This window comes from Eptesicus fuscus, chromosome 6 (assembly GCF_027574615.1).
Source record: "Eptesicus fuscus isolate TK198812 chromosome 6, DD_ASM_mEF_20220401, whole genome shotgun sequence".
Classification (NCBI taxonomy): domain Eukaryota; kingdom Metazoa; phylum Chordata; class Mammalia; order Chiroptera; family Vespertilionidae; genus Eptesicus; species Eptesicus fuscus.
In genome coordinates, this window is record NC_072478.1 from 32,825,705 (window position 1) to 32,849,689 (window position 23,985).

The 23,985-nt window shown below is 38.4% G+C and overlaps 1 protein-coding gene across 2 annotated transcripts in view; it reads right to left on the reverse strand.

Annotated features, from left to right (window-relative positions):
* KIF13B (kinesin family member 13B) overlaps window positions 1–23,985 on the reverse strand; it is a 197,370-nt gene that overhangs the window by 166,232 nt on the left and 7,153 nt on the right. For both annotated transcript variants that reach the window (XM_054717618.1, XM_028159381.2), the window contains exon 2: window positions 8,536–8,629. In XM_054717618.1, coding sequence (XP_054573593.1) covers window positions 8,536–8,629 — 94 coding nt within the window. The remainder of the gene's footprint in view (window positions 1–8,535; window positions 8,630–23,985) is intronic.

Here is a 23,985-nt window from a genome sequence, read left to right on the forward strand (position 1 = left end):
GATTCTGGTCAAGGGCATGTACCTTGGTTGCGGGCACATCCCCAGTAGGGGGGTGTGCAAGAGGCAGCTGATCGATGTTTCTCTCTCATCGATGTTTCTAACTCTCTATCCCTCTCTCTTCCTCTCTGGAAAAAAATCAATAAAATATATTAAACAAAAAAACAATAAAGAAATTCAAAGGAAAGGTATAAAATTCAGCTAAGTGGTTAACTATGCTAGAGAGGAAAGGGGTTAAAATTGAAAGACAGCTCACAGAAGGCTTACATTATATTGGTAATGATTTATGAAAATGAGTGTTAGGTACATAAAAGCATTTTATTCTTTAAACCTTTGGGAATATTATAATGTTACAATTTTGCTTGTTTTTTAAACACCTTATAAGAAATACTGTTCAATAGAAAGTATGCTAGAACCTGGGGTTCCAAATCAGTAGCCTAGAATTGAATCTGGCCAAGACCTGTTTTGTTTGGACAGCACAATGTTTTGTTTTGCTTTTTAGTTGTAATTTGAATGCACTCTTCAATTAGCCTGAGTCATCACTATTTTCCTTACAGTCAATGAGTTCTTTAAAAGCAAAAGAAATTGGAATCCTCATACAATAATAGTGAAAATATAAAATGGTGCAGCTGCTTTGGAAAACAAGCTGGCAGTTCCTCAAAATGTTAAGTATAGAGTTACCATATGACACAGCAATTCCACTCCTCCTAGATACCTACCTTAAGAGAAAAGAAAATGTGCACACAAAGACTTTTACACAAATTTTCACAGCAGCATTATTCCTAATAGTCAAAAAAGTGGAAACCACACAAATATCCATCAACTGATGAAAATATAATACAATGAAACATTCCACCATAAAAAAGAATGTACTGATAAATGATACAACAAAGAGAAACCTCAAAAAACACTATGCTAAGTAAAAGAAGCCAATTACAGAAGGCTACAAATTATATAATTTCATTTATATGAAATGTCCAGAATAGGCAAATCTCAAATCTATAGAGACAGGAAGTAGATTAATAGGATGATTAAAATGTCATAAAATTAGATAATGGTGTTGGTTGCACAACTCAGTAAATACATGCCTATCAACCTGTGGTCGTTAGCCAATTCAACACCAATAGGAATCCCCAATTTGGGATGCGGTAAAGGAGGAGACTTAATTCCGTGTAAACAGCTCAATAACATTGCATTTCAATTATGAAACAGCACGGCTGTGGAAAGCATGGCTGTGAGGTAACAACCCTCAGGATGAGGTGGCTCTTGACCCCTCTCTGGGAAGCAGTTCTGCTCTGCCTCTCCTCAGTCTGGTCTGGTGTGCCAAGATGACTCCACTCCACTCTGCTGAGCTGAGACATCTTTGGTTTCAGCTCAAGGTAGGAAAAATGCAGTTGTAGGTGGAAAGGGAAAGTGTGCTCCCCTGAGCCAGAAGGGAGTTGCCTTAGAGAAATTAGTCCTTGGCCCTGGCCCCAGATTGATCTATTGTCATGCAAATGAGGGTTCCAAATCCTCAGTTTGATTTGTCCAAAAAACACTGTCCTGATTGGTCAAAATGGAGCTGCTCTAATTGGTCAGTGAAGTTGCTACTGAGGATATAGCCACACAGCTCCAATTGGACAGGGGAAGTCTCAGCCCTATTGGATGAAATACATTCCAGAAACTCCTTTATCTGGGTTTGCTCAATGGGCAGAAACACAGTGCAGGGAGGCAGGCAGTTTAGTGCAGTCTTCTTCCTAAAGCACAGCTTGCTGAGAGGACCTGTTCAGCAATAGCTGCCAGGCTCTAGTTTTTGTTTTTGTTTTTAATTTGAGCCCAATTACCACCAGGAGCCCTTCTCAACAGGTATTTTCTTGGTCAGGGTCAACATTAAAAAACCACTGAACTGTTCACTTTAAAGGAATGAATTATATGGTATGTATATTATATCTTAATAAAGTGGTTTAATAATAAAAAAAATCAAAGATCCATAGAGTTTATGAATTAGATTAATCTCTAAATGTGGTTCTCAAATTGTGGTATGAGGATTCTTAGGGGTCCTCCAGAGCTTTTCAGGAATCTTGAGGTCAAAACTATTTTCATAATACTGAGACATTTGCCTTTTTCACTGTGTTGATATTTGCACTAATGGTACAAAAACGATGGTAGGTAAAACTTCTGACACCTTTGGCATAGTGACAACAAAATATACTAGTTTCTGGTAGACATTGCATTCTTTATCACCACACACCGCACCAAATAAATAAAATCCTTTTCACTTCAAAATGTCCTCAATAAGTAGTAAAAATTACTAATTTTGTTCAATCTCAACATACATAGTTTTTAATATGTGTGATGAAATGGGAAGTAGCTATGACTCACTTCTACTACAGATCAAAATTTTAAAAATGTGATTATATGGGTTGTCACTTTTTTAATAAAATAGCATTTTTACTAGAAATGACTATTGGTTCCTATGGGAAAATGCATTCTCATTTCCAAACTCACTTATACATAACTTTTATAACAAAACTGTTTCATAAAATGGAGGCTGCCACTTCCCATGGGAAATCACTCCTTACTCCCCTTTAAAACATCATTACCTTTTAGCCTGAGTTATCAGGAAAGGCCTGTTTGGTGGGTAGAGGAAGGAATGAGGCAAAAGGCAGAAGATAAAACTTGGCCTAAGAAACTATTTTGAAACTCTCCCTCTAGGCACTCACAAAGATACATCTGGTCATGTGACCTCCTCCAGCCAATGAATTCTAAGCAAACAGAAGAGACACATACCACCTCTGGGTGGAAGCATTTAAGAGCCACTGCGGCGGGGTGAGGGGTGGAGAAGGGTATAGGGGGGATAAATGGTGATGGATGGAGGCTTGCTTTGGGGTGGTGAACACACAATACCGTGTATAGGTGATGTATTATAGAATTGTGCACCTGAAACCTGTATAATTTTGTTAACCAGTGTCACTCCAACAAATTCAATAAAAAGGAAAACATTTTTAAATAAAGTTAAAAAGATATTTTGTCCTATCATGGTGATAGGCTAACTAGCATTAATATTTTATTATAGAATAAAAATTTCATGTTTTAAGATATTCAATCAAAATAAGCTTAAGGATTTATTTTGTTACTTAAAAGGGTTGTGTTCTACATTAAGGTACTATTCTAACTAGTTACAAAAAGGACTCCAAATGCTATGAACCACAGATTGAGAATTACACTTGTAAAAATCTACTAAGAATAGATAATTAATTAGTCTTTTAAAAGATGATTGTACATGCATTGCTGACAACGATTTGGAAAACCCTAAGACCAATTTAGAACACTAATTTGATGCAGGACAAAGAGGTAATTCCAAAAAAGGCATTTAATTGTACTAGTAGTAATATAAGCAGTGTACCTGTACATGAGAAAATAAATAGATCAAATCTAGCAGTGTGTATTGAGTACTATATGTATAAGAAAAGGACTGATCTGGTTTGTTTCAACATACACTAGAGTGTTCAAATTGCATGCTGTGGAATAGAAAGAGTTCATCCTTAATCTTTTCAGCACTTGATAAAATGTCCCTTTGTTCTTACCCATATTCACAAGCAATGTTTTGATCTGGTTTCCCAAGTTAGTTGATACTAAAAAGAGAAGCCCAGATTGCAAGGATTAATATTTTATTTACTGTAAACATAAAATAAAGGATCCTATCTCTGTAACAGATGGCATTTTAATCCCTAAGAGCCTCATCAACTTTTCGAAAACTAGACAAATAGTTTCTGACTTTGCAAAGCTGAAATTTTTATAGAGCTACGTAATTTCCTTATAGGCATGTATATTTAAGTATTGAATAGATTTTGGTTTAAAAAAATTTTACTTTCTTTAGGAAGTTATATTCTAGCTCACTAAACATACCACGGACTACAACTTAAATACAGGCCATAATAACAATAACAGTAATACCCAAATAATAGCTAATATTTATATATGGTTTATTATAAATAAATAGGCACTGCAATTTTACATATTTTAACCAGTTTAATCTTCATAACAATCTATAGGCAGATACTATTATAATCTCTACAGATGTATAAACTGAGGTGGAGGACAATTAAGTGACTTGCTCCATATTACACATTAAGTAGTGTGGCTGGGATTCAACCCAGGATGTCTGGCGCGCAAGTCAGCATTTTTTTTTTTTTTATTAATTGATTTTTAGAGAGAGGAAAGGGAAGGTGGGGGGAGGGGGAGAGAGAGAGAGAGAGAGAGAGAGACAAAGAAAGACAGATTGATGTGAGAGAGAAACATGGCTGGGCTGCCTCCCACATGAGCCCCAATTGAGGATTGAACCCGCAACCCAGTTATGTGCCTTGATCAGGAATCAAACCTGCCACCAAAGTCAGCATCTTAATCTCATTAGCCTTATACTATCAATTTTCTGAATTTTAAGCATTTATTTTTCAAAATAGTTTTGAAACTCCATATATATCATAGCAAAAATGTTTCCCAAATCCCCATGATTAAGCTGTTAAACTGGAAATGGTTTACCTACTCATTTAACCATGGCTTCTATTAGTTTTAATAAGGGTAAACATCAAATTATGAAACTTTCAGAAGTTAATGCAAAATAAATCAGAAAAATATATAAACCATTGTTTTTAAATGTACTTATGTTCACTTTCAAAGTATACTAACTTTAGCTATTAAGTATACATATAAAATTAGTGACAGTGTTAGATTAATAGAATTGGATGCTATTCAAAAGCAAGGATATTGTAGCTTTTAAAGGAAAAATATTAATTTGAACCTGACTAGTGACTCAAACTGACTCAAATCACTTACATGTTAATTTCAAACCCCTGGTTCTCTAGCTACAAGTACAGCCCCTATAAAACCATAACTTGTTTTATGGGTTATCAGTCATTCTATAAACTAAACTATAATTAATTCCATATCATATAAAATAGCTTTTAATTTGTGCTTTCCTATTTTTCCTCAACCACCGAACTGCTACATTCCAAAATTTCTACACTTCTTATTTCAACTTGATATTACATTAAAAGAAAAAGCACTTCTCATGAGGTGGTCTTTTGTCATACTAGTAATGTTCTTGTTTTATATCTGGGTGTTTGTTTATCAGAGTATGTTTAACGAAAATTCATCAGGTTATATGCACTTTTCTATATGTATATTAGATACTTCAATAAAAGCTGTGTGTGTTTTTTTTAAAAAAGCTGTGCTTCTTAACACTACTTCAACAAAAACCATTACAGCCCAGCTGGCGTGGCTCAGTGGTTGAGCGTCGACCTATGAACCAGGAGGTCACGGTTTGATTCCCAGTCAGGAAACATGCCTAGGTTGTGGGCTCAACCCCATCTGGGGTGAGCAAGAGGCAGCCAATTGATGATTCTCTCTCATCACTGATGTTTCTATCTCTCTCTCCCTCTCCCTTCCTCTCTGAAGTCAATAAAAATATATACTTAAAAGCAAAAAACAAAAATCATTACATACCAACGTTATTAAAAACTGTCGTTAAATTTTTCATCAGATGGTACTCTACAGCACTGAGTAATACTCAATTTGTTTTTTCATACAGGGAAAAGAAAGAACCAGGCAAGATATTCTATAGAACCAAAAAGTGTTATTTAATTCTTGCACAAATCTCTGAGATTTAAAGATCTCAAAGGGAAAGAAACCTTTTTTTTTTAACTTCTGTGTGCTTATTTTATTCTAACAACAACCTTATCAGGTAGATACTATGACACCCTTGTGGCAGATTGTTTTCCAAAGACAGCCACAATAAGACGTATCCCAGGTCAACTGTTTTTATTATGTGACGATGAAGTTCCTACATTGAGAGATGAGTCTGTTTCCTCTTCTTCAAACCATGTAGTTTTATACCAGCCTTGAGCAAGAAAATGTGACAGATCTCACTCATTTATGGAATATAATGAACAACATAAACTGATGAACAAAAACAGATCCAGAGACAGAGAAGCAGTGATCAGACTGTCAAACCTCAGAGGGAAGGTAGGGGAGGACGGGGGCAAGGGGGAGAGATCAACCAAAGGACTTGTATGCATGCATATAAGCCCAACCAATGGACACAGACAACAGGGGGGTGAGGGCATGAGTGCGGGCAGGGGTGGGGGGTTAGTGGGGGGATAAGAACACATATGTAATACCTTAATCAATAAGGAAATTAAAGATTGGGGGGAAAAAAGAAAAAGAAAATGTGACAGAGGTGACACTGCATGACTCTCAAGGTTGGGACATAGAAAACAATACTGCTTCCACCTGGCTTTCTCACTCTCTCGAGATGCCTGCTCTTGGAACCTGCCTCCAGATTGCGAGTAGGTGCTCTGCCCACTGCCCCAGTGACATATCCAGCCAACAAGCAGCATCAATTACCAGACGTGGGTAACCGAACCTCGTCCAGATGATTCCAGGCCCCAGCCTGCTCGTCTTCCAGCTAGGCCCCAGACAGCATGGGGCACAGACAATTCCCACTGTGCCCTGTCTGAACTCCTGACCCACAGAAATCACGAGATATTAAATGATTGTGGTTGTTTACCACTAGGCTTCTGAGGTAATTGGTTATACAGCAAGGTACACAGGTAGATAAACATGCTAGCAATTGGCAAAGCCAGAATTGGAATCCAAGTCAGTCTATGTATAAAGCCCAAACTCTTTCTACCATAAGTTAATGCCAAGTTTGTTCAGAGGTGCCCACATTTCCAAATAAAACAAACAGTCTACAGATTAAAAAGTCTAACAGCAATAAACAGCCCCCAAAATTAATAATTTCAATGAATACTCAGGACAAAATAAGTCATTCAATTGGCAGGCTCAAAATCCCAATATCATTTCTGACACATCTATACCCTTCACACTCTAATAATAGCATATCTGATAGTATCCGTACTCTAGAGATGCTGAAGAAGTATCTCTACATCAGTAACAACAAAGCTGACCATCTGTAGGACACTTTTACAAAGCACTTTAACAATCACTAATTTGATCTTCAGAAAACACCTCTCTGAGACAGGTAAGGCAGGCATCACTCAGAAAAGTTTAAAGTACCTAGCTACAATAACTTAGTTAAGTAAGGATTCGATTTCAGATTTTCTGACGCCAGTGCTTTTATCAACTCAATTAAACTCAGCTCCAAAGAACATTTATGGTGTATGTATCTCCACATATAACATTTTTTTTCTACAAATATTTATAAAGTAGCTACTTTGTGAAAAGCATCATGGCGGGCACTATCTCTCTAACTTGTGCTGTCCACTCCCAGGGTCAGTACAAAAACATTTGTGATATAGCTAATTGCTGTAAAAAGCCAGTCTTTCCCCCACTTTGACCCATTCTCTACATTACCAACTGACACCTTTTCCTAATCCACCTCCTTAATCACATTATTCAAAAACTGTCAAAGGTAACTAACATCTTACCCCCAAAAATATAGGCCAAATTTCCTGATCTACTTTCAAGATCTTCTATAATCTGATCCCAGTTTCTTTAAATTAATTTCCCTGTATTTATTGAGAAAAAAAAACATCAATCTCTTCCTTCTTCCCCAGCTTCACTTTCTTTACACCTTCTTGCCCTCCTTGTTCATACAATGATCCAAGTGCAAAAGCAATACTCAAGTATTCTTCCTCAAGCCCTGACAGAGTCCCTTCCCTCCAAGACCTTAACATCTACTGGAGACCTACAATGAACAATCCAAAACAATACATAATAATGAAATTAGGTAGTAGAGATTACAGTTACAGAAATTTAACAAAAAATCACTAAGTGTGCTCTCCCTCCCAGGAGCACATCTATGTCTTTCGCTTCCCTCTCTCCTTCCCCCACAGGCCCCATGAGACTTGCAACCAGGGGGGCAGTGGGCAGCAGCAGCTCATCTTTGGCTAACTTCCTGAACCTGTCTCCAAGGCCCCCTTTTCGCTGACTCTCCAGTGAGCTGACAGCAGCCACCTTGGCTCATTTCTTTCCTATAACATTTCTAGAGGCCAAAGCAGCCCTGCCTGGGCTCTCTCCTGTTGCTTCTTCTATCCTAAGCCCTTCCTTGTTTCACTGTACCCAGCTTTAATAAGCATACTCTCAAAAAATAAAAATAAAAAAATGAGGGCTGCAGGAATGCCTTCAGGAAAAGGCAGCACTTGAAATGGGCTGATGGACACACAGGATTCAAACTGGCAGAAGTAAAAGCAACCTAAACTGAGGAACAACCTAAAAGCCTTCCCCCTTCTACCCCACTTCTTCCCATTTACATCTTACTTAATCCTCCAGCCAGCACCATCTCCTTCAAGAAGAAGCCTTCCTCAGTTACATCACCATGTAATCTAAGCTCTCTTCTCTGAGCTTCTAATATAAGCTAAAAAAACTCATTCTGGTACTTAGTCATTGCATATTATAGATCTCATCTCTTCAACTTGACAGCAATATATCTCTACACAGTAAGCATTTGATATTTGCTAAGATGAACTCAATTCAGTAGCCATTGTTGCTTTCAGTCATTTAAAAACCCATTAATTATAACACTGTTTCTTAACTTACCGGGCATCTCCTTTGGAAAGATTAGTATTCACAGGATTAAGAATAACCTTGTTTGCATCTACATCCACCACACATTTGGTATGCAAGTCAATTTCTGTAAATGAAAAGGAAAAATAGTCATTTTTAAAGTAATTTATTTCAGAAAAAGCATTTGACAAAAATCCAACACTCTTTCATGATAAACACATTCAACAAACTAGGAATAGAAGGAAACTTCTTCAACCTCATAAAGGGCATTTACAAAAAACTACGGCTAACATTGTACTTAGTAATGGTGAAAGACTGCCCGGCCTACCCTCTAACATCAGGAATAAGACAATGATGTCTACTATTGCAACTTCTATTCAATATTGTACTAGAGGTTCTAGTCAGGGCAGTTAGACAAGAAAAACAAATAAAAGGCACCCAGATTGGAGAGAAGTAAAACTATCTCTATTTGCAGATGATATGATCTTGTTTACAGAAAATCCTAAGAAATGTACTAGAAGACTACTGGAATAATCAAGTTCTGAAAATTGTAGGATAAAAATCATTATACAAAAATCAGTAGTGTTTCATATACACCAGCAATGAAAAATCCAAAAATAAAGTTAAGAAAACAATTTCATTTATACTACCATAAAAAAGATTTAAATACTAAAGGATAAATTGAAAAGAAGTGCACGACATGTACATTGAAAATTCTAAAAAATTGTTTCAAAGAAATTAAACATTTAAACATTTGGAAAGACATTTATGTTCATGAATTGACAGAATTAATACCATTAAAATGGTGACAGTCCCCAAATTGGTCTGCAAGATTCAAGGCAATTCCTATCAAAATTCCAGCTGGCTTTTTTTTTTTCCTATTTCAAAAATTAATAAGCTGATCCTAAAATCTGTATGAAAATGCATGAGATCCAGAATAGCCAAAACAATCTTAAAAAAGAAAAACAAAGTAGAAAGGCTATATTCATCAATTTCAAACTTACTATAGACTACAGTAATCAAGACAGTGTGGTACTAACATAAGGATAGAAGGATAAACAGATAAATGGAACAGAGAATCCAGAAATATACTTTCATATTTACAGCCAAATGATTTTGTCAAGACCATTCAATGGGGAAAATATAGTCTCTTCAGCAAATGGTGCTGGGAAACTGGATATCCACACGCAAAAAAAATGAAGTCAGACCCCTTCCTAATTCATACACAAAGATTAATTCCAATAGATCATAGACATAAATATAAGACTCTTTGGCCGAAACCGGTTTGGCTCAATGGATAGAGCGTCGGTCTACGGACTGAAAGGTCCCAGGTTCGATTCCGGTCAAGGGCATGTACATTGGCTGCGGGCACATCCCTGGTGGGGGGTGTGCAGGAGGCAGCTGGTCGATGATTCTCTCTCATCGATGTTTCTAGCTCTCTATCCCTCTCCCTTCCTCTCTGTAAAATACCAATAAAATATATTTAAAAAAAAAAAAATATAAGACTCTTTGAAGAAAACATAAGGGTAATTCCACATGACTTGGGGTTACATGATGGTTCTAAAGACGCCAAAAGCGCAAGCAACAAAAGAAAAAACAGATAAATTGGACCACATCAAAATGAAAAACCTTTGTGTTTCAAAGGACACACACCATCAAGAGAGTAAAAAGACAACCCACAGAATAAGAAAAATAACCCAATTTTTAAATAGGCAAAGGATCTGAATAGACTTCTCTCCAAAAAAGATACAAAAATGGGCAATAAGCACATATGCGTCATTAGACACTGGGGAAATGCAAATCAAAACCACAATGAGATACCAGTTCACACCACTAGCTTAACTATAATTAAAAAGACAGATAATAGCCGAAACCGGTTTGGCTCGGTGGATAGAGCGTCGGTCTGCGGACTGGAGGGTCCCAGGTTCGATTCCGGTCAAGGGCATGTACATTGGTTGCGGGCACATCCCCAGGTGGGGGGTGTGCAGGAGGCAGCTGGTCGATGTCTCTCTCTCATCGATGTTTCTAGCTTTCTATCCCTCTCCCTTCCTCTCTGTGAAAAATCAATAAAATATATTTAAAAAAAAAAAAAAAAAAAAAAAAAAAAAAAAAAAGACAGATAATAAATAACAAGGACTTGGGAAAAATTGAACCTTCAAACGGTACTGATGGGAATGTAAAATAATACAGTCACTTTGGAAAATAGCCTAGCAGTTCCTCAAAAGTTAAACACAGAATTAGCATATGACCCAGCAATTCCCAATCCTAGATATATACCCAAGAGAAATAACAACCTTTGTCCATGCAAGAGTCTGTACATGAATGTTCATAGCAGTATTATATGGCTATTCATAATAGGCAAAAAGTGGAAACAACCCAACAACTGTCCCTCAACTAATGAATGGATAAAGGTGATATATCCACAAAATAGAACATTATCTGGCAATTAAAAGAAATAAGTACTGAGACATACTACAACATGGATGAAGTTTGTGCTAAGTGAAAGAAGCCAGTCACAAGAGACCACATATTGTATGATTCCATTTATTTCAAATGTCCAGAATAGGCAAATAAAGACAGCAAATAGACCAGTGATTGCCTAGATGGGGAGAGTGACTGCTAGTAGACACGGTTTTCTATTGGGGGTGATAAACACGTACTAAAATTGATTATGCTAACAGTTGCACAACTAGCATAAACATAATAAAAATCACTGCACAGATGAATTATATGATATGTAGATTATACCTTACTAAAGCTTTTTTTTCACATATAGGCTATGTTTATGGTGTCATTATTTTTATATTCTTATATTTTTCTGACCCAAAGTATGAAACTTTCTGTCTGCCTTATCTCCACTACCCAAAAATATGATCTAAGAAAGGAGCTGTACTACATTAGAGTCATTTTATATTTCCCAAAGAACCTTGGCCAAATTTCACATTATCATTATAACTTTAAAGTATTTCCACTGCCAGGAAATGTCATTTCTTTCTCTCTCTCTTTTTTTTTTAACTTGTATAATTGAGACAAATGCAAAAAAAAAAAAAAATTTCCCTCTCTGTGCCTGCCAAGTTATTTTGTATCAGTTATTTTTCATTAGTTCTCAAAGATATAACGTAGAAGCACAAAAAATTTAGTGGTCTCTTTTTTTTGTCTTCTTAGCCAAAACATTTTCAGGCAAAGAGAAATGAAAGGAAAACATCAGAGCTATGTTTTACCTAGGTGTAGAAGACTAACCACCAAAAAGGCGTATGTTCCACCATAGTCAATTAGCATTAATTTCACTCTAGGCTATACCAGAAATGTGGCAAGAAAGTCTCGGCCACACTGCAAAAACTTTTCAAACATGCAATCTAACTCCTTTTCCTTACGCCCAGAGCTCAACAAAGTTTGCTATGATCATACTTTGTTAATACTAGCCCTTAATGGTATGCTCATACATATATATTTAACAGAGTATTATTGAACTTTTAAAAAGGAACAAAAGTATTGGCTGAGCATACTGTATTGGCTGGCCCCTTACAGTCAAATCTGTATTATAACAAATGCATTATCAACTCTCCGGAAACTGTACTGTGACTCAGAATCTACTATCTCACCCCTTACCACAAGGTTGGTTATTAGTTTCTTGCAAGAACGTTTGGTCTGAGCAAAGGAGCTGCATGTATAGTTCTGTATGCATAAGTATATATCTAGAATGAATGCCTGAAAAACTATAAATAAAATAATCCCTCCCCCCACACACACACACAAAGTAGTGTTTTGCCTTCATTTCAAATGATCTTGAATTAAGAAGGGATCCAAACTTTTTTTCTGCAATATTTGTATGCTTTTCTCTATCTTCTTCACAGCTCTTTCCTTCTCCCCTTCATGACATCATTTGATACAATCAATAATTTATAAGTATTAAATGGCATGATAAAGGAATCAATCAATCCCTGGAAAATCCTGTATAATACAAAGAATTGCCTAATAACTAATATATCCAACCTAAAATCATTTTGTCCTCAAGAGTGCAATACTTACAAATATCCCCACATCTAACTTACATCAAAGGTAGCCTTTAAAAGGTAAACAACTACCTTCACTTCTTTATTAGCTCAGTTTTCATTATCAAACAAAATTCCCACTCCAGCTCTGTTGACTGATACATAAATATTAAGAGAAGGCTTTTCACAAGACTGTTTAGAATATAGTGGAATGTCTAGGACACAAACACCCAAGCTAAGAAATCAGTGAGATTTGAAGAGAGTTTAAGGGTCAGGTATATGACAGCATCCTATATAATAAAATATTAATATGCAAATCGGCCAAATGGCAGAATGACCGGTCGCTATGACGTGCACTGACCACCAAGGGGCAGACGCTCAACGCAGGAACGCCTCTCAGCCAGAAGCTGGGCTCACAGCTGGCGAGCACAATGGCAGTGGCGGGAGCCTCTCCCACCTCCGCAGCAGTGATAAGGGTGTCCGACTGATGGCTTAGGCCCGCTCCCCAGAGAGCGGGCCTAAGCCGTCAGTCGAACATGCCCTGAGGGCTCCCAGACTGGGAGAGGGAGCAGGCCAGGCTGAGAAACACCCCCTCCCAGGAGTGCATTAATTTCGTACACCAGGCCTCTAGTTTTATTATAAAATGCTATAGCGAGAGTCCCATCAAATGCTACTAGTTGGTTGAATTAAATTATACGACTATAAGATTCTAAGAATGACATTTTCTCTATGAAAAACTTCTTGCTCACCGGGCTGGTGTGGTTCAGTGGTTGAGCATCGACCTGTGAACCAGGAGGTCACAGTTCGATTCCGGTCAGGGCATTGCCCGGGTTGCTGGCTCAATCCCTTGTGTGGGGCATGTAGCCATTCAATGATTCTCTCTCATCACTGATGTTTCTATCTCTCTCTCCCTCTCTCTTCCTCTCTGAAATCAATAAAAATATTTTTTAAAAAAACTTCTTGCTCTATATGGCTTAGAAAGCAAAACAGAGATTAAATAGCAGTAACAAATTTAGGCCTTAATCTGAATTTTAAATTTCTTTTCAATTAAAAAAAAAAAACCACCAAAATCCAAAAGATAAGCACCTTGTTTGGAACAAGACTTAAATTAAAAAGACAAGCGTTAGCTGCTATTCACTGCCTTTACAAAAATAGCACTGAAGTGTACCCATGTTCATAGCATCATTATTCACAATAGCCAAAAGGTGGAAGCAACCCAAATGACCATTAATGAATAAATGAGTAAACAAAATGTGATATACATTTCACAGAATATATTGAACCTTAAAAAGGAACAAATTTCTGCTAAAACACAAACGAACCTTGAAGACATTGTACTAAGTGCAACAAGCAGTTACAAAAGGACAAATACTGTATGATTCCACTTATATGAAGTGCCTAGAGTAGTCAAATTCATAGAGATAGAAAGCTGGATTGTAGCTGCCAGGGGCTGAGCTGAGGGGGCAATGGGGAGTTATGATTCATGAGTGCAGAGTTTCAGTTTTCACAAGATAAAAAATGTTCTAAAGATGAAAAGTGGTAATGATTACACAACAATGCGAATGTACTTAATGTCACTGAACTGTACACTTAAAAATAGTTTAAGGCCCTGGCCAGTTGCTCAGTGGTTAGAATGTCGGCCCAAGGACCCAAGGGTCACAGGTTCAATTCCCAGTCAAGGGCATGTAGCTTGGTTGCAGGTTCTCCAGCCCCAGTAGGAGGTGCATGCGGGAGGCAGCCAATCGAGGTCTCTCTCTCTCTCTCTCTCTCTCTCTCTCTCTCTTCTCTCTAGAAATCAATGGAAAAAATATCCTCTGGTGAAGATTTTTAAAAATGGTTCAAGGTGGTAAATTTTATGCTATGGGTACTTTACCACATTAAAAAAAAATTAGCACCAAATATTCATCATTATTATAGTACGTAACACGTGGACAACAGTTCATTCCTAGTGAAGCCTAAAATAATAAAATTGGAATTTAATTAGCACTATGTCTGGAAACCAATAAAAAAACTAAGTGATCTTAATGTTAAGTAGTACTATAAGTTCATGTTATGACTAATCAAATTTTATTTATAGTACTCAAACTATGAATGCTTTGATATATCCACATGTCCTTAAAAGAAAGAAAGAAAAATGTACTTCACTAATGTTAAAGATCCCACATTATTTTCCCAAACAGGATCCTTTTCTAGGTCAAGTTCCTCAACTTGAATATTAAAATATGTACAGCTGACAATTCAGCTTATTCAGCCAGCAAATTAGTCACCTTGCAAAGTGAACAATAATTTGAAACAAGTCTTTCTTCAATGCATAAATCATCTATGGCTCATTCCCCAATGACATCATAGTAAAAGATGGGCAGGACCTGGGAGACTCCCTTTACATAACTCATGTTCCATCTGAGGACCTGCATCATTCTCAGTGTGGACAAAATAACTCTGAGTTGCCTATTTAGTACTCTGCTTTTCTAATTCTCCAGAAAATTAATAATTATTTTCAAAATAAACCTACTACTCAGAAATATAAATGTACCTCCTTTTTCCTTCCAGTTACGTTCCTAAAAAGCTAACTATAACTTACTCTGAAATTCACAATTTTTTTAAGAAGAGAGTAACTTATTTATAAGACTCACATTTTAATTAAATTGCAAATCTTGCATGTTACATATGGTTCTATTTCCAACTAATTTGTGTCATATTCCTAATACTTTTACATGTCTATGCATGCTCATATAAACAAAACATTCATCATTAATATTTCATGTATAAAGGACTTGTTTTCCCAAGTGAAATATAATATTATTATTGGCAGCATAGGGAATATGACTTATACTTCTTTACTATACTTATAGGTTGCTTAGGACCCCCTTAAGGCCCAGTGACCTAGGGAGAAACAAAATTATCTGAGGCCCATACATAAAAAGCAAACTGATGTTTTGCTTTCCAGTAAGAGATATATAAAATATCCTAATAACCTACTTTTATGTTTTTATCAGTGAACATAAAAATCTATTCAGTAAGTAAAAAATAAAAATATAACTAAGCTCTAATATGGCTAAAGAAAAGGCTGAAGAATGAAGAAAGATCCAAGACATGATGGCTGATATGGAGAATAGAATGTATAGTATGAAAATAATTAAAATAATCTATGTGGCCCAAAATATAAAATGTGTGTATTCAAGAAACTAACCAACTTCAGAAGGCTATAAAAATAGGTATTTTTAAACTTATAAGGCAAAACCAGGATAGGCAAAACAATCTTGAAAAAGAAAAACAAAACAGAAAGACTACATTCACTAATTTCAAACTCACTACAAAGCTACAGTAATCAAGACAGTATGGTACTAACATAAGAATAGATATATAAGTCACTAAATAGAACTGAGAATCCAGAAATATACTGTCACATTTATTGTCAACTGGTTTTCAACAAGGGTATCAAGACAACGCAATGGGAAAAGTATAGTCTTTTTAACAAATGGTGCTGGGACAACTGGATATGCACATTTATAAAAATAAAACCAGATCTCTAGCTCACACCACATTGAAAAATTAACTTCAAATGGATCAAAGAACTAAATGTAAGAGCTAAAATTATAGAACCCTTAGAAGAAAACAGGCATAAATCCATGTGACCTTGGGTTAGGTAATGGTTTCTTAGATACAACATCAAAAGCATAAGCAACAGTATGCATGCATATTAGCATAACCAATGGACACAGACACTGGGGCAGTGGGGCTTGCCTGGGGTGGGAATAGCTTGGGGTGGGGGGTCAATCGGAAAAAAAGGAGACATACATAAAACTTTGTGGACAATAAAAAAAAAGCATAGCCCTAGCCGGTTTGGCTCAGTGGATAAAGCGCTGGCCTGTGGACCAAAGGGTCCCGGGTTCGATTCCGGCAAGGGCACATACCTCAGTTGCAGGCTCCTCCCTGGCCCAGGCCCTGGTCAGGGCGCATGTAGGAGGCAACCAATCAATGTGTTCCTCTCACATCAATGTTTCTCTCTGTCTTTCCCTCTCTTCCACTCTCTCTAAAAATTAATGGAAAACATCCTTGGGTGAGGATTAAAAATAAATTAATAATAATAAAAAATAGTTTTTAAAAAAAGCGTAAGCAACAGAAGAAAAAATAGATAAGCTGGACTGGACCACAGCAAAATGAAAAACTTTGTGCTTCAAAAGACACCATTAAGAGAAAGAAAAGGCAACCCACAAAAATCAAGAAAACATTTGCAAATCATATATCTGATAAGGTACTGGTACCCAGAATGTATAAAGAGGTCTTACAGCTCAATAATAAAAAGACAATTTTAAAAATAGGGTTTGACTAGAGATCTCTCCAAATATATACAAATGACTAATAAATACATTAAACTGTGCTCAATATCATGAGACACTGAGGAAATACAAATCAAAACCCCAATGAGATAGCACTTCACGCCACTAGAAAGGCAATAATCAAAAAGAGAGACAATAACAAGTGTTGGTATGGACATGAAAAATGAAACTTCAGCCGAAACCGGTTTGGCTCAGTGGATAGAGCGTCGGCCTGTGGACTCAAGGGTCCCAGGTTCGATTCCGGTCAAGGGCATGTACCTTGGTTGCGGGCACATCCCCAGTAGGGGGTGTGCAGGAGGCAGCTGATCAATGTTTCTCTCTCATCGATGTTTCTAACTCTCTATCCCTCTCTCTTCCTCTCTGTAAAAAATCAATAAAATATATTAAAAATTCAAAAATAAAAATAAAAATGAAACTTCATACATTTTAGGAGACTGCAAAATAGTGCAGTCACTTTGGAAAACAATTTCACAGTTCCTTAAAAGTTAGAGTTACTATATGACCCAGCAATTCCATTTCTATGGATATAAATACCCAAGAGAAATGTAAATATGCATCTACAGAAAAACTTATACACAAATGTTCATAGCAGTATTATTCATAACTAGAGGCCCAGTGCACAAAATTCCTGCATGGGGGGGTGTCCCTCAGCCTGGCCTGCACTCTCTCATAATCCGGGACACCTCAGGGGATGTCCGTCTGCCGGTTTACGGGCCTAAACCGGCAGTCAGACATCCCTCTCGCAATCCGGGACGCTGCATGCACCAGTGACCATACTTTTCTTTTTTTTTTTTTTTTTCTTTTTTTTTTTTTTTTTACTTTATATTTCTTTATTGATTAAGGTGTCACATATTTGTCCTCATCCCCCCATTCCCATCCCACCCCTCTCCCCACGCATGCCCCAATCCCCTGTTGAACTCAACCGTTGGATAGGCTCATATGCATGCACACAGGTCCCTTGGTTGAACTCTCCCCCTCCCCCTACCCTCCCCCTACCCTCCCCTATCCTCCCTCTGAGGCCCGATAGTCCGATCGATGCCTCCTTGCTTCTGGTTCTGTTCTTGTTCCTCAGTCTATGTTGTTCATCATTTCCCCTAGATGAGCGAGATCATATGTCACTAGATATATACTAACAAGAACTAAATGTGAGACGAGCAATAATAGTTATGCTGACAGGCAAATGAATCAATCTGTAGCGAGCTTCCCCCTGGACCAACAGTTCTTTTGAGACCCAATTTCAATGTCCAGTAGTTCCTTATGTGTACATGTCAGCCCTGACCCCTCAGCTCTGGATGGTGGACAAATGGTGGTAATGGAGGTCCGACTCCCTCTGGCTTGGTCTCGGCCGAACCCAGGGGCACGGCGTGACCATACTTTTCATACAGGTGAAAGGCATCTTGCTGTTGTATAGGCAGCTACATTTTTTTGCCCTGATTATAAAAAGTAGTACATAACATGATCCTTCTGAGGCAGTAGTACCATTTTCCCCATTTTATGGGTGGAAAAACTGAAACAGAGAAAAGTTAAGTAGTTAGCTTTGTCACACCGTTATAAGTGTCAGAATCAGGGCTGACCACAAAATGTGCAAGCCAGAGTCCATGCATGTCATCGCTGCATCATCCTGTTTTTTTAGTGTTAGAGTAGCCTTGCCAGGTTTTAATTTTTAAATCTAAGAGACTGTTCCCAATATATAGGGTAGAGTCCCTCAGCCTGGCCGGCAATCAGGGCTGATCTGTGGGGCAACCAGCGAAGTGATGGGGCAGGAGGGGGGAGGCGGACCCCGCTGGCACCCGCCTTGGCTGGCAGCCTGGTGCCACCCGCTCACCAGCCCCGCTGCTGTCGCTGGTCACCTCCCTCTGCCTGCTGGCACCCGCCTTGGCTGGCCTGGCACTGCCCGCTTGCCAGCCCGAGCCCCTGCCGACTGGTATTCTGCAGGTCGTTCTGCCATTGGGTTGATTTGCATATTAGGGTTTTATATAGATAGGTAACCAAAAAGTGGAAACAAGCTAAATGCCCATCAACCAATCAATGGACAAACAAAATACAACATATCCACATCACAAAATATTATTCAGCTTTAAAAAGGAATGAAGTATTGGCCCTGGACAAGTAGCTCAGTTGATTAGAGCATCAACCAGATACCAAAGGTTGTGGGTTTGATCCCTGGTCAGGGCACATGCAAGAATCAACCAATGAATGCATAACTATGTGGCACAACAAATCTCTCTCTCTCTCTCTCCTCTCTCTCTCTCTCTCTCTCTCTCTCTCTCTCCCCCCCTCTCTTTCATTAATAAATAAAAGACATTTTTAAAAAATAAGCATTGATTCCTGCTACAACATGGATAAGCCCTAAATACAACATGCAAAGTAAAAAATAATCTGATACAAAAGTCCACATATTGTATTATTTCATTCATATGAAATGTCCAGAATAGGCAAATCCATAGAGACTAAAAGTAGATTAGTGGTTGCCAGGGGCTGGGAAGAGGGGGAGGGTGCTGGAGTGGGGAGTGGGTGAAGAGTGACTGCTAATGGGAGAGTTTCTCTTTGGGATGGTGAAAATGTTCTGGAATTGGATAGTGGTGATGGTTGCACAACTCTGCAAATACACTAAAAGCCACTGAATTATACACTTTTGATATATGAATTATATCTTTTTAAAAAACTTAGAAGGAATTGACCCCACTGCACTCAATAGATATAAAATATGGTTAGAATCCTTTAGCCACATTTCTAAACCTCACTACTCTAAAGATCTCAGCCAACTCAATTCTTCTTACTCTTAATTAATAACCTCACATTCTACCTCATCAAGAAAATTAAGCACTCCAGGGCTTTCCCATTATATAATTATCCTCTTCCTCTCATATTTCAAAAATTTCCCTCTCTTATTACCTCTTTCTGTCTATAACAAAGCTTAAACATCTCCCAACCTTATAAAAAAAAAAAAAAAAGCCTGTTCCTAACTACATCTCTGGATACCACTCTTCATCCTTCCCTTTTACATGGACTTTGTGAAAGAATATCCATGCAACTCACTGCCTCCACATTGGCACATCCACTTATTTCTCAGCTCACTACCAACACACCAAGACTCATTCATTCAGTCAGCCAAAATTATTCTCCTGAAAATTACCACTGACTGCCATCAAGCCAAATCCACTGAAGACAACTCAGTATTATTATGCGTGCCACTCCTGTGATATCTGACTACTGACCTTTTTGGGACACATTCTCCCTCATCTCTCCCCCCACACACACACGCTTCCACATTACTTTCACCTGCTTCTCCTTATGTCTTCCTTCTTGGCCTCTGTGTCCTCCTTCCAAATAAAGAACATGCCTTAATTTGGTATTCTATCTTCTAAATATAGTAATGATTCCCAAATCTACATGTATCTCCGGTCCCTTTGTTTCAGACTCATATATACACCAGTCTTCTAGGTATATTCACTTGGCTGCACTTCAGACACCTGAAAATCAACAAGTCTGTTCAGTTTCTCATGGACATCATTATGTCTTATTCATAGTTATAGGTGCAGTACATGCACATGGCAAACACAGACTAAATATTGAGTGTCCAAGAATAAAACTCGTCATATCTCATACCTCCACCCTAAAACCTGCTTCTCTTATACTTCTGGTCTCAGTTGATGACACCAGCATTTATTCAATTAGTTATCTTAATCAGAAGTTTTGTAGTTAGTCTTCCTATATTTCCTAAATTTGCTTTCTATATTTCAAATCGTCTTGACACATTCTTTCTGGATAAATCTAGAATGCAAGGCCATAAAAGCTCTTTACCCAGCCCATCTCCCAGAAATGTATTTGCAGCCCACCACCTTGAAGGACTAGTTCTTCCCTCAGGACAAAGAGTAGGCTTGCTCACCACTTTAAAGTAATGGATTCCCCAAGCTCAGTGTTCCTCAAATGCAACACAAACCCACTAGACTCCTCCTCACCACCCATGTGAGATTCGCAGGCAAGGGGAACTGCTCACGCTGCTTGCTGTGCCATGAGCAAGTCCTCTGACCCAGAAGTCCCATGTCTTCTATCAGCACCCATGAAACAGTAGCAAGTTAACGTATTAGCTTGTGGGGACAGTAAAGACACACAGAGTAATTTATCTTCCTAAAGTATCACTTTAACAGTGCCACTGCTCTATTAAAAAATCTATAGTCACTGTACTCCTCAAACCATGTTTGACATCCTTCTTAATCTGCCCATACCTCACTTAAATAACTTCATATCCCTCTACTCCCCACAAACCTTTCTTCTTCAGTAAAGGCAACTTTCATCACTCTTCTCACCCCTCACTCCCTATACCAGTGATGGGCAACCTTTTGAGCTTGGTGTGTCAAACTTCGCCAAAAAACTGAGCATAACTCGGCTAGTGTGTCACTTTGAGGAAAAAACATTATTTCGCAAATGTTTCATCCTCAGGAGCAGCAAATGTTTCATCCTCAGGAGCAGCAAATGTTTCATCCTCGGCATGCGGCCGCCTCAGCGGCTGCATGTCATCAGAAATGGCTACGCATGTCAGTGCTGACACGCGTGTCATAGGTTCGCTATCACTGCCCTATACTCTTCCAACTACTCTTCCAACTATTCCAACAAAGCATAGAATTTAAGGGCTTGGGCTCTGGAGTTTAATTGTCTAGGTTCCAGTAGCCAGTTTCTCTTTGTAGTTCTGTGACTTGGGGCAAGTTGCTACGCTTGCCTAAATTCCCATTTTCTCATCTGTAAAATGGAATTACAATATAAATGCTTCCCAGCATTGTTGTGAGGATTTTAACTGAAATAATCTAATTCTGTACCTGGGACCATGTCAGCACTCTGTTACCTGTGAATAACTGTAAATTATGCAGACACTGTCTCCTTCCTGCTGTCTGAATTTTTACATCTAATTTCTTCACTGTTCTTGCAAATGACTTGCTAATTTCTACAAACTCCTTTTGTGTACCCCCAAATGCCATGCCTTCCATCTTGCCCACTGTCTTAAACTCATTCCTCATCATTCTGAAGGCCCATCCCCATTTCTTTAATTCATAATGCACTGTCATCATGGCACTGTGTACATGTATTCTTATAATTGACTCACCTGTGCATCTCTTATTACCAACAAAACAGTGAGCTTCTTTGGTCAAAGATCATGACTTACGCTTCTTGTGTATACTGCACATCTTTGAAAATTATGTAAACTCAGGGACACAAGGTACCCTTAAAGATCACCATCCTATATAATAAAAGCATAGTACGCAAATTGTCCCCTCAACCAAGAGTTGTCCAGGAGTTCAACCAGGGGGTGGGGCTGGCCGGGGAGGGAGGGAGGCCCTGGCCGGCAGCAGCGGTGGTAGCAGCAGTGGCAGGTGGCCAGGAGAAGGAAGGGAGTACCCACTGAGCAGCCGGCAGCCACTAGGGACCCTACCAGTGCATGAATTTCGTGCACTGGGCCTCTAGTGTCAATATAATAGTAAAAGTACAGGCTTTAATGGCAAAGCAGGTGAAATTCAATCTCCAAAATAATGGTTTAATAATTCCAGGGAGTTAACCTCTCTGAGATTCTGTTAAATAGGTTGACACTCGACCACTGAGCCACCCTGGCCAGGCTCAATACCATCTTTTAATAATATCTACAGCTTCTGAGAGTTAAGGCCCAGTACCAATTAAGTCATAGATTTGTATCTCATAGACCAGTTACCTTCACACACTTCCCCATAGAGTACACTGATGGCCTTTGCCAAGTTTTTTAAAGAACATGCTCTGCTAAACACAAGGAGACTTGATCAGCAAGCATAAAGATCAATATTAAATTCATTTCTGCTCAATAAACATCTCAATTCATATGCTTAACGAATAGTTTTGTCAGTGGTTTCTTCCATTTTCAGAACTTAAGAATTAGAAAAGTTATACATTAGCCATTGTTTTATGGAGATGAGGGGATAAAAGTAAATACCAATTCAAACACATTTTTATATTATTTTATAAAAATTATACTTTCTTCTCCAAAAGCCTCTGGCCCTATATGTATAAATTCCTATTTCAGTCACTGAGTTGACAGTAGAAACAAAACAATGGTGTAATAGATGTGTGTGTCTCATTTCCATTAGCATATCAAGCAGCTGCTATGAAAACAAGTATCTTCTGTTTTACAAAACATGTCAGAAATTTCCATCCAGACATCTTTGACTCCAACATCAGTTCTCTCTGAAAAAGCCAAAGAACCACCATTGGCCACACGGTCAAAACACCTTCCTGTTTCAAACAGATTCTCCGCTCCTACCCTGCCCCTTCACTTCCTAAGGATTAGCTGTTTCTTAACTGACTGCCAGGGCCTTCTAAGCGTCCTCCTATTTCCTCAGTCTTACCTTGTCTTTTTAAAATTTTTTTTCCAATTATAGTTGACATACAATATATTAGTTTCATGTATACAACATAGTTATTAGACATCTATATAATTTACAAAGTGTTCACCTCAATAAGTCTAGAACCCAACCTGACACTATACATAGTTATTATAATACTAGAGGCCTGGTGCATGCATTCGTGCACGGGTGGGGTCCGGCTGGCCCGCCCCAATGGGGGCCCATTGGGCTGGGCTGGCAGGGGGGAGGGGCCGTGGGCAGTTGGCCGGGCCGGTCCTGCCCCCATCAGGATGTTGGGGGCCAACTGGGGGCTGGGCCGGCAGAGGGGGGCTGATCGGACCCAGATCTGCGCCTCATAGCCACTGTTTGTTCCACCATTCTGGTTGCTGGGCTTTTATAAATATATAGATTATTGACTATATTCCCTGTGCTGTACTTTGTATTCCTATAACTCAGTGGTTCTCAACCTTCCTAATGGTCTTAGGCTCTACAGCAGCGGTTCTCAACCTGTGGGTCGAGACAGGTTGAGAACCACTAGCAGGGTCACCTAAGACCATCGGAAAACACAGATATTTACATTATGATTCATATCAGTAGCAAAATTACAGTTATGAAGCAGCAACAAAAATAATTTTATGGTTGGGGGTCACCACAACATGAGGAACTGTATTAAAGGGTTGTGGCATTAGGAAGGTTGAGAACTACAGCTATAACTATTTTTATAAGTGCCAATTTATACTTCTTAATCCCTTCACCTTTTTCACCCATTTCCCTAAACCCCCTCCC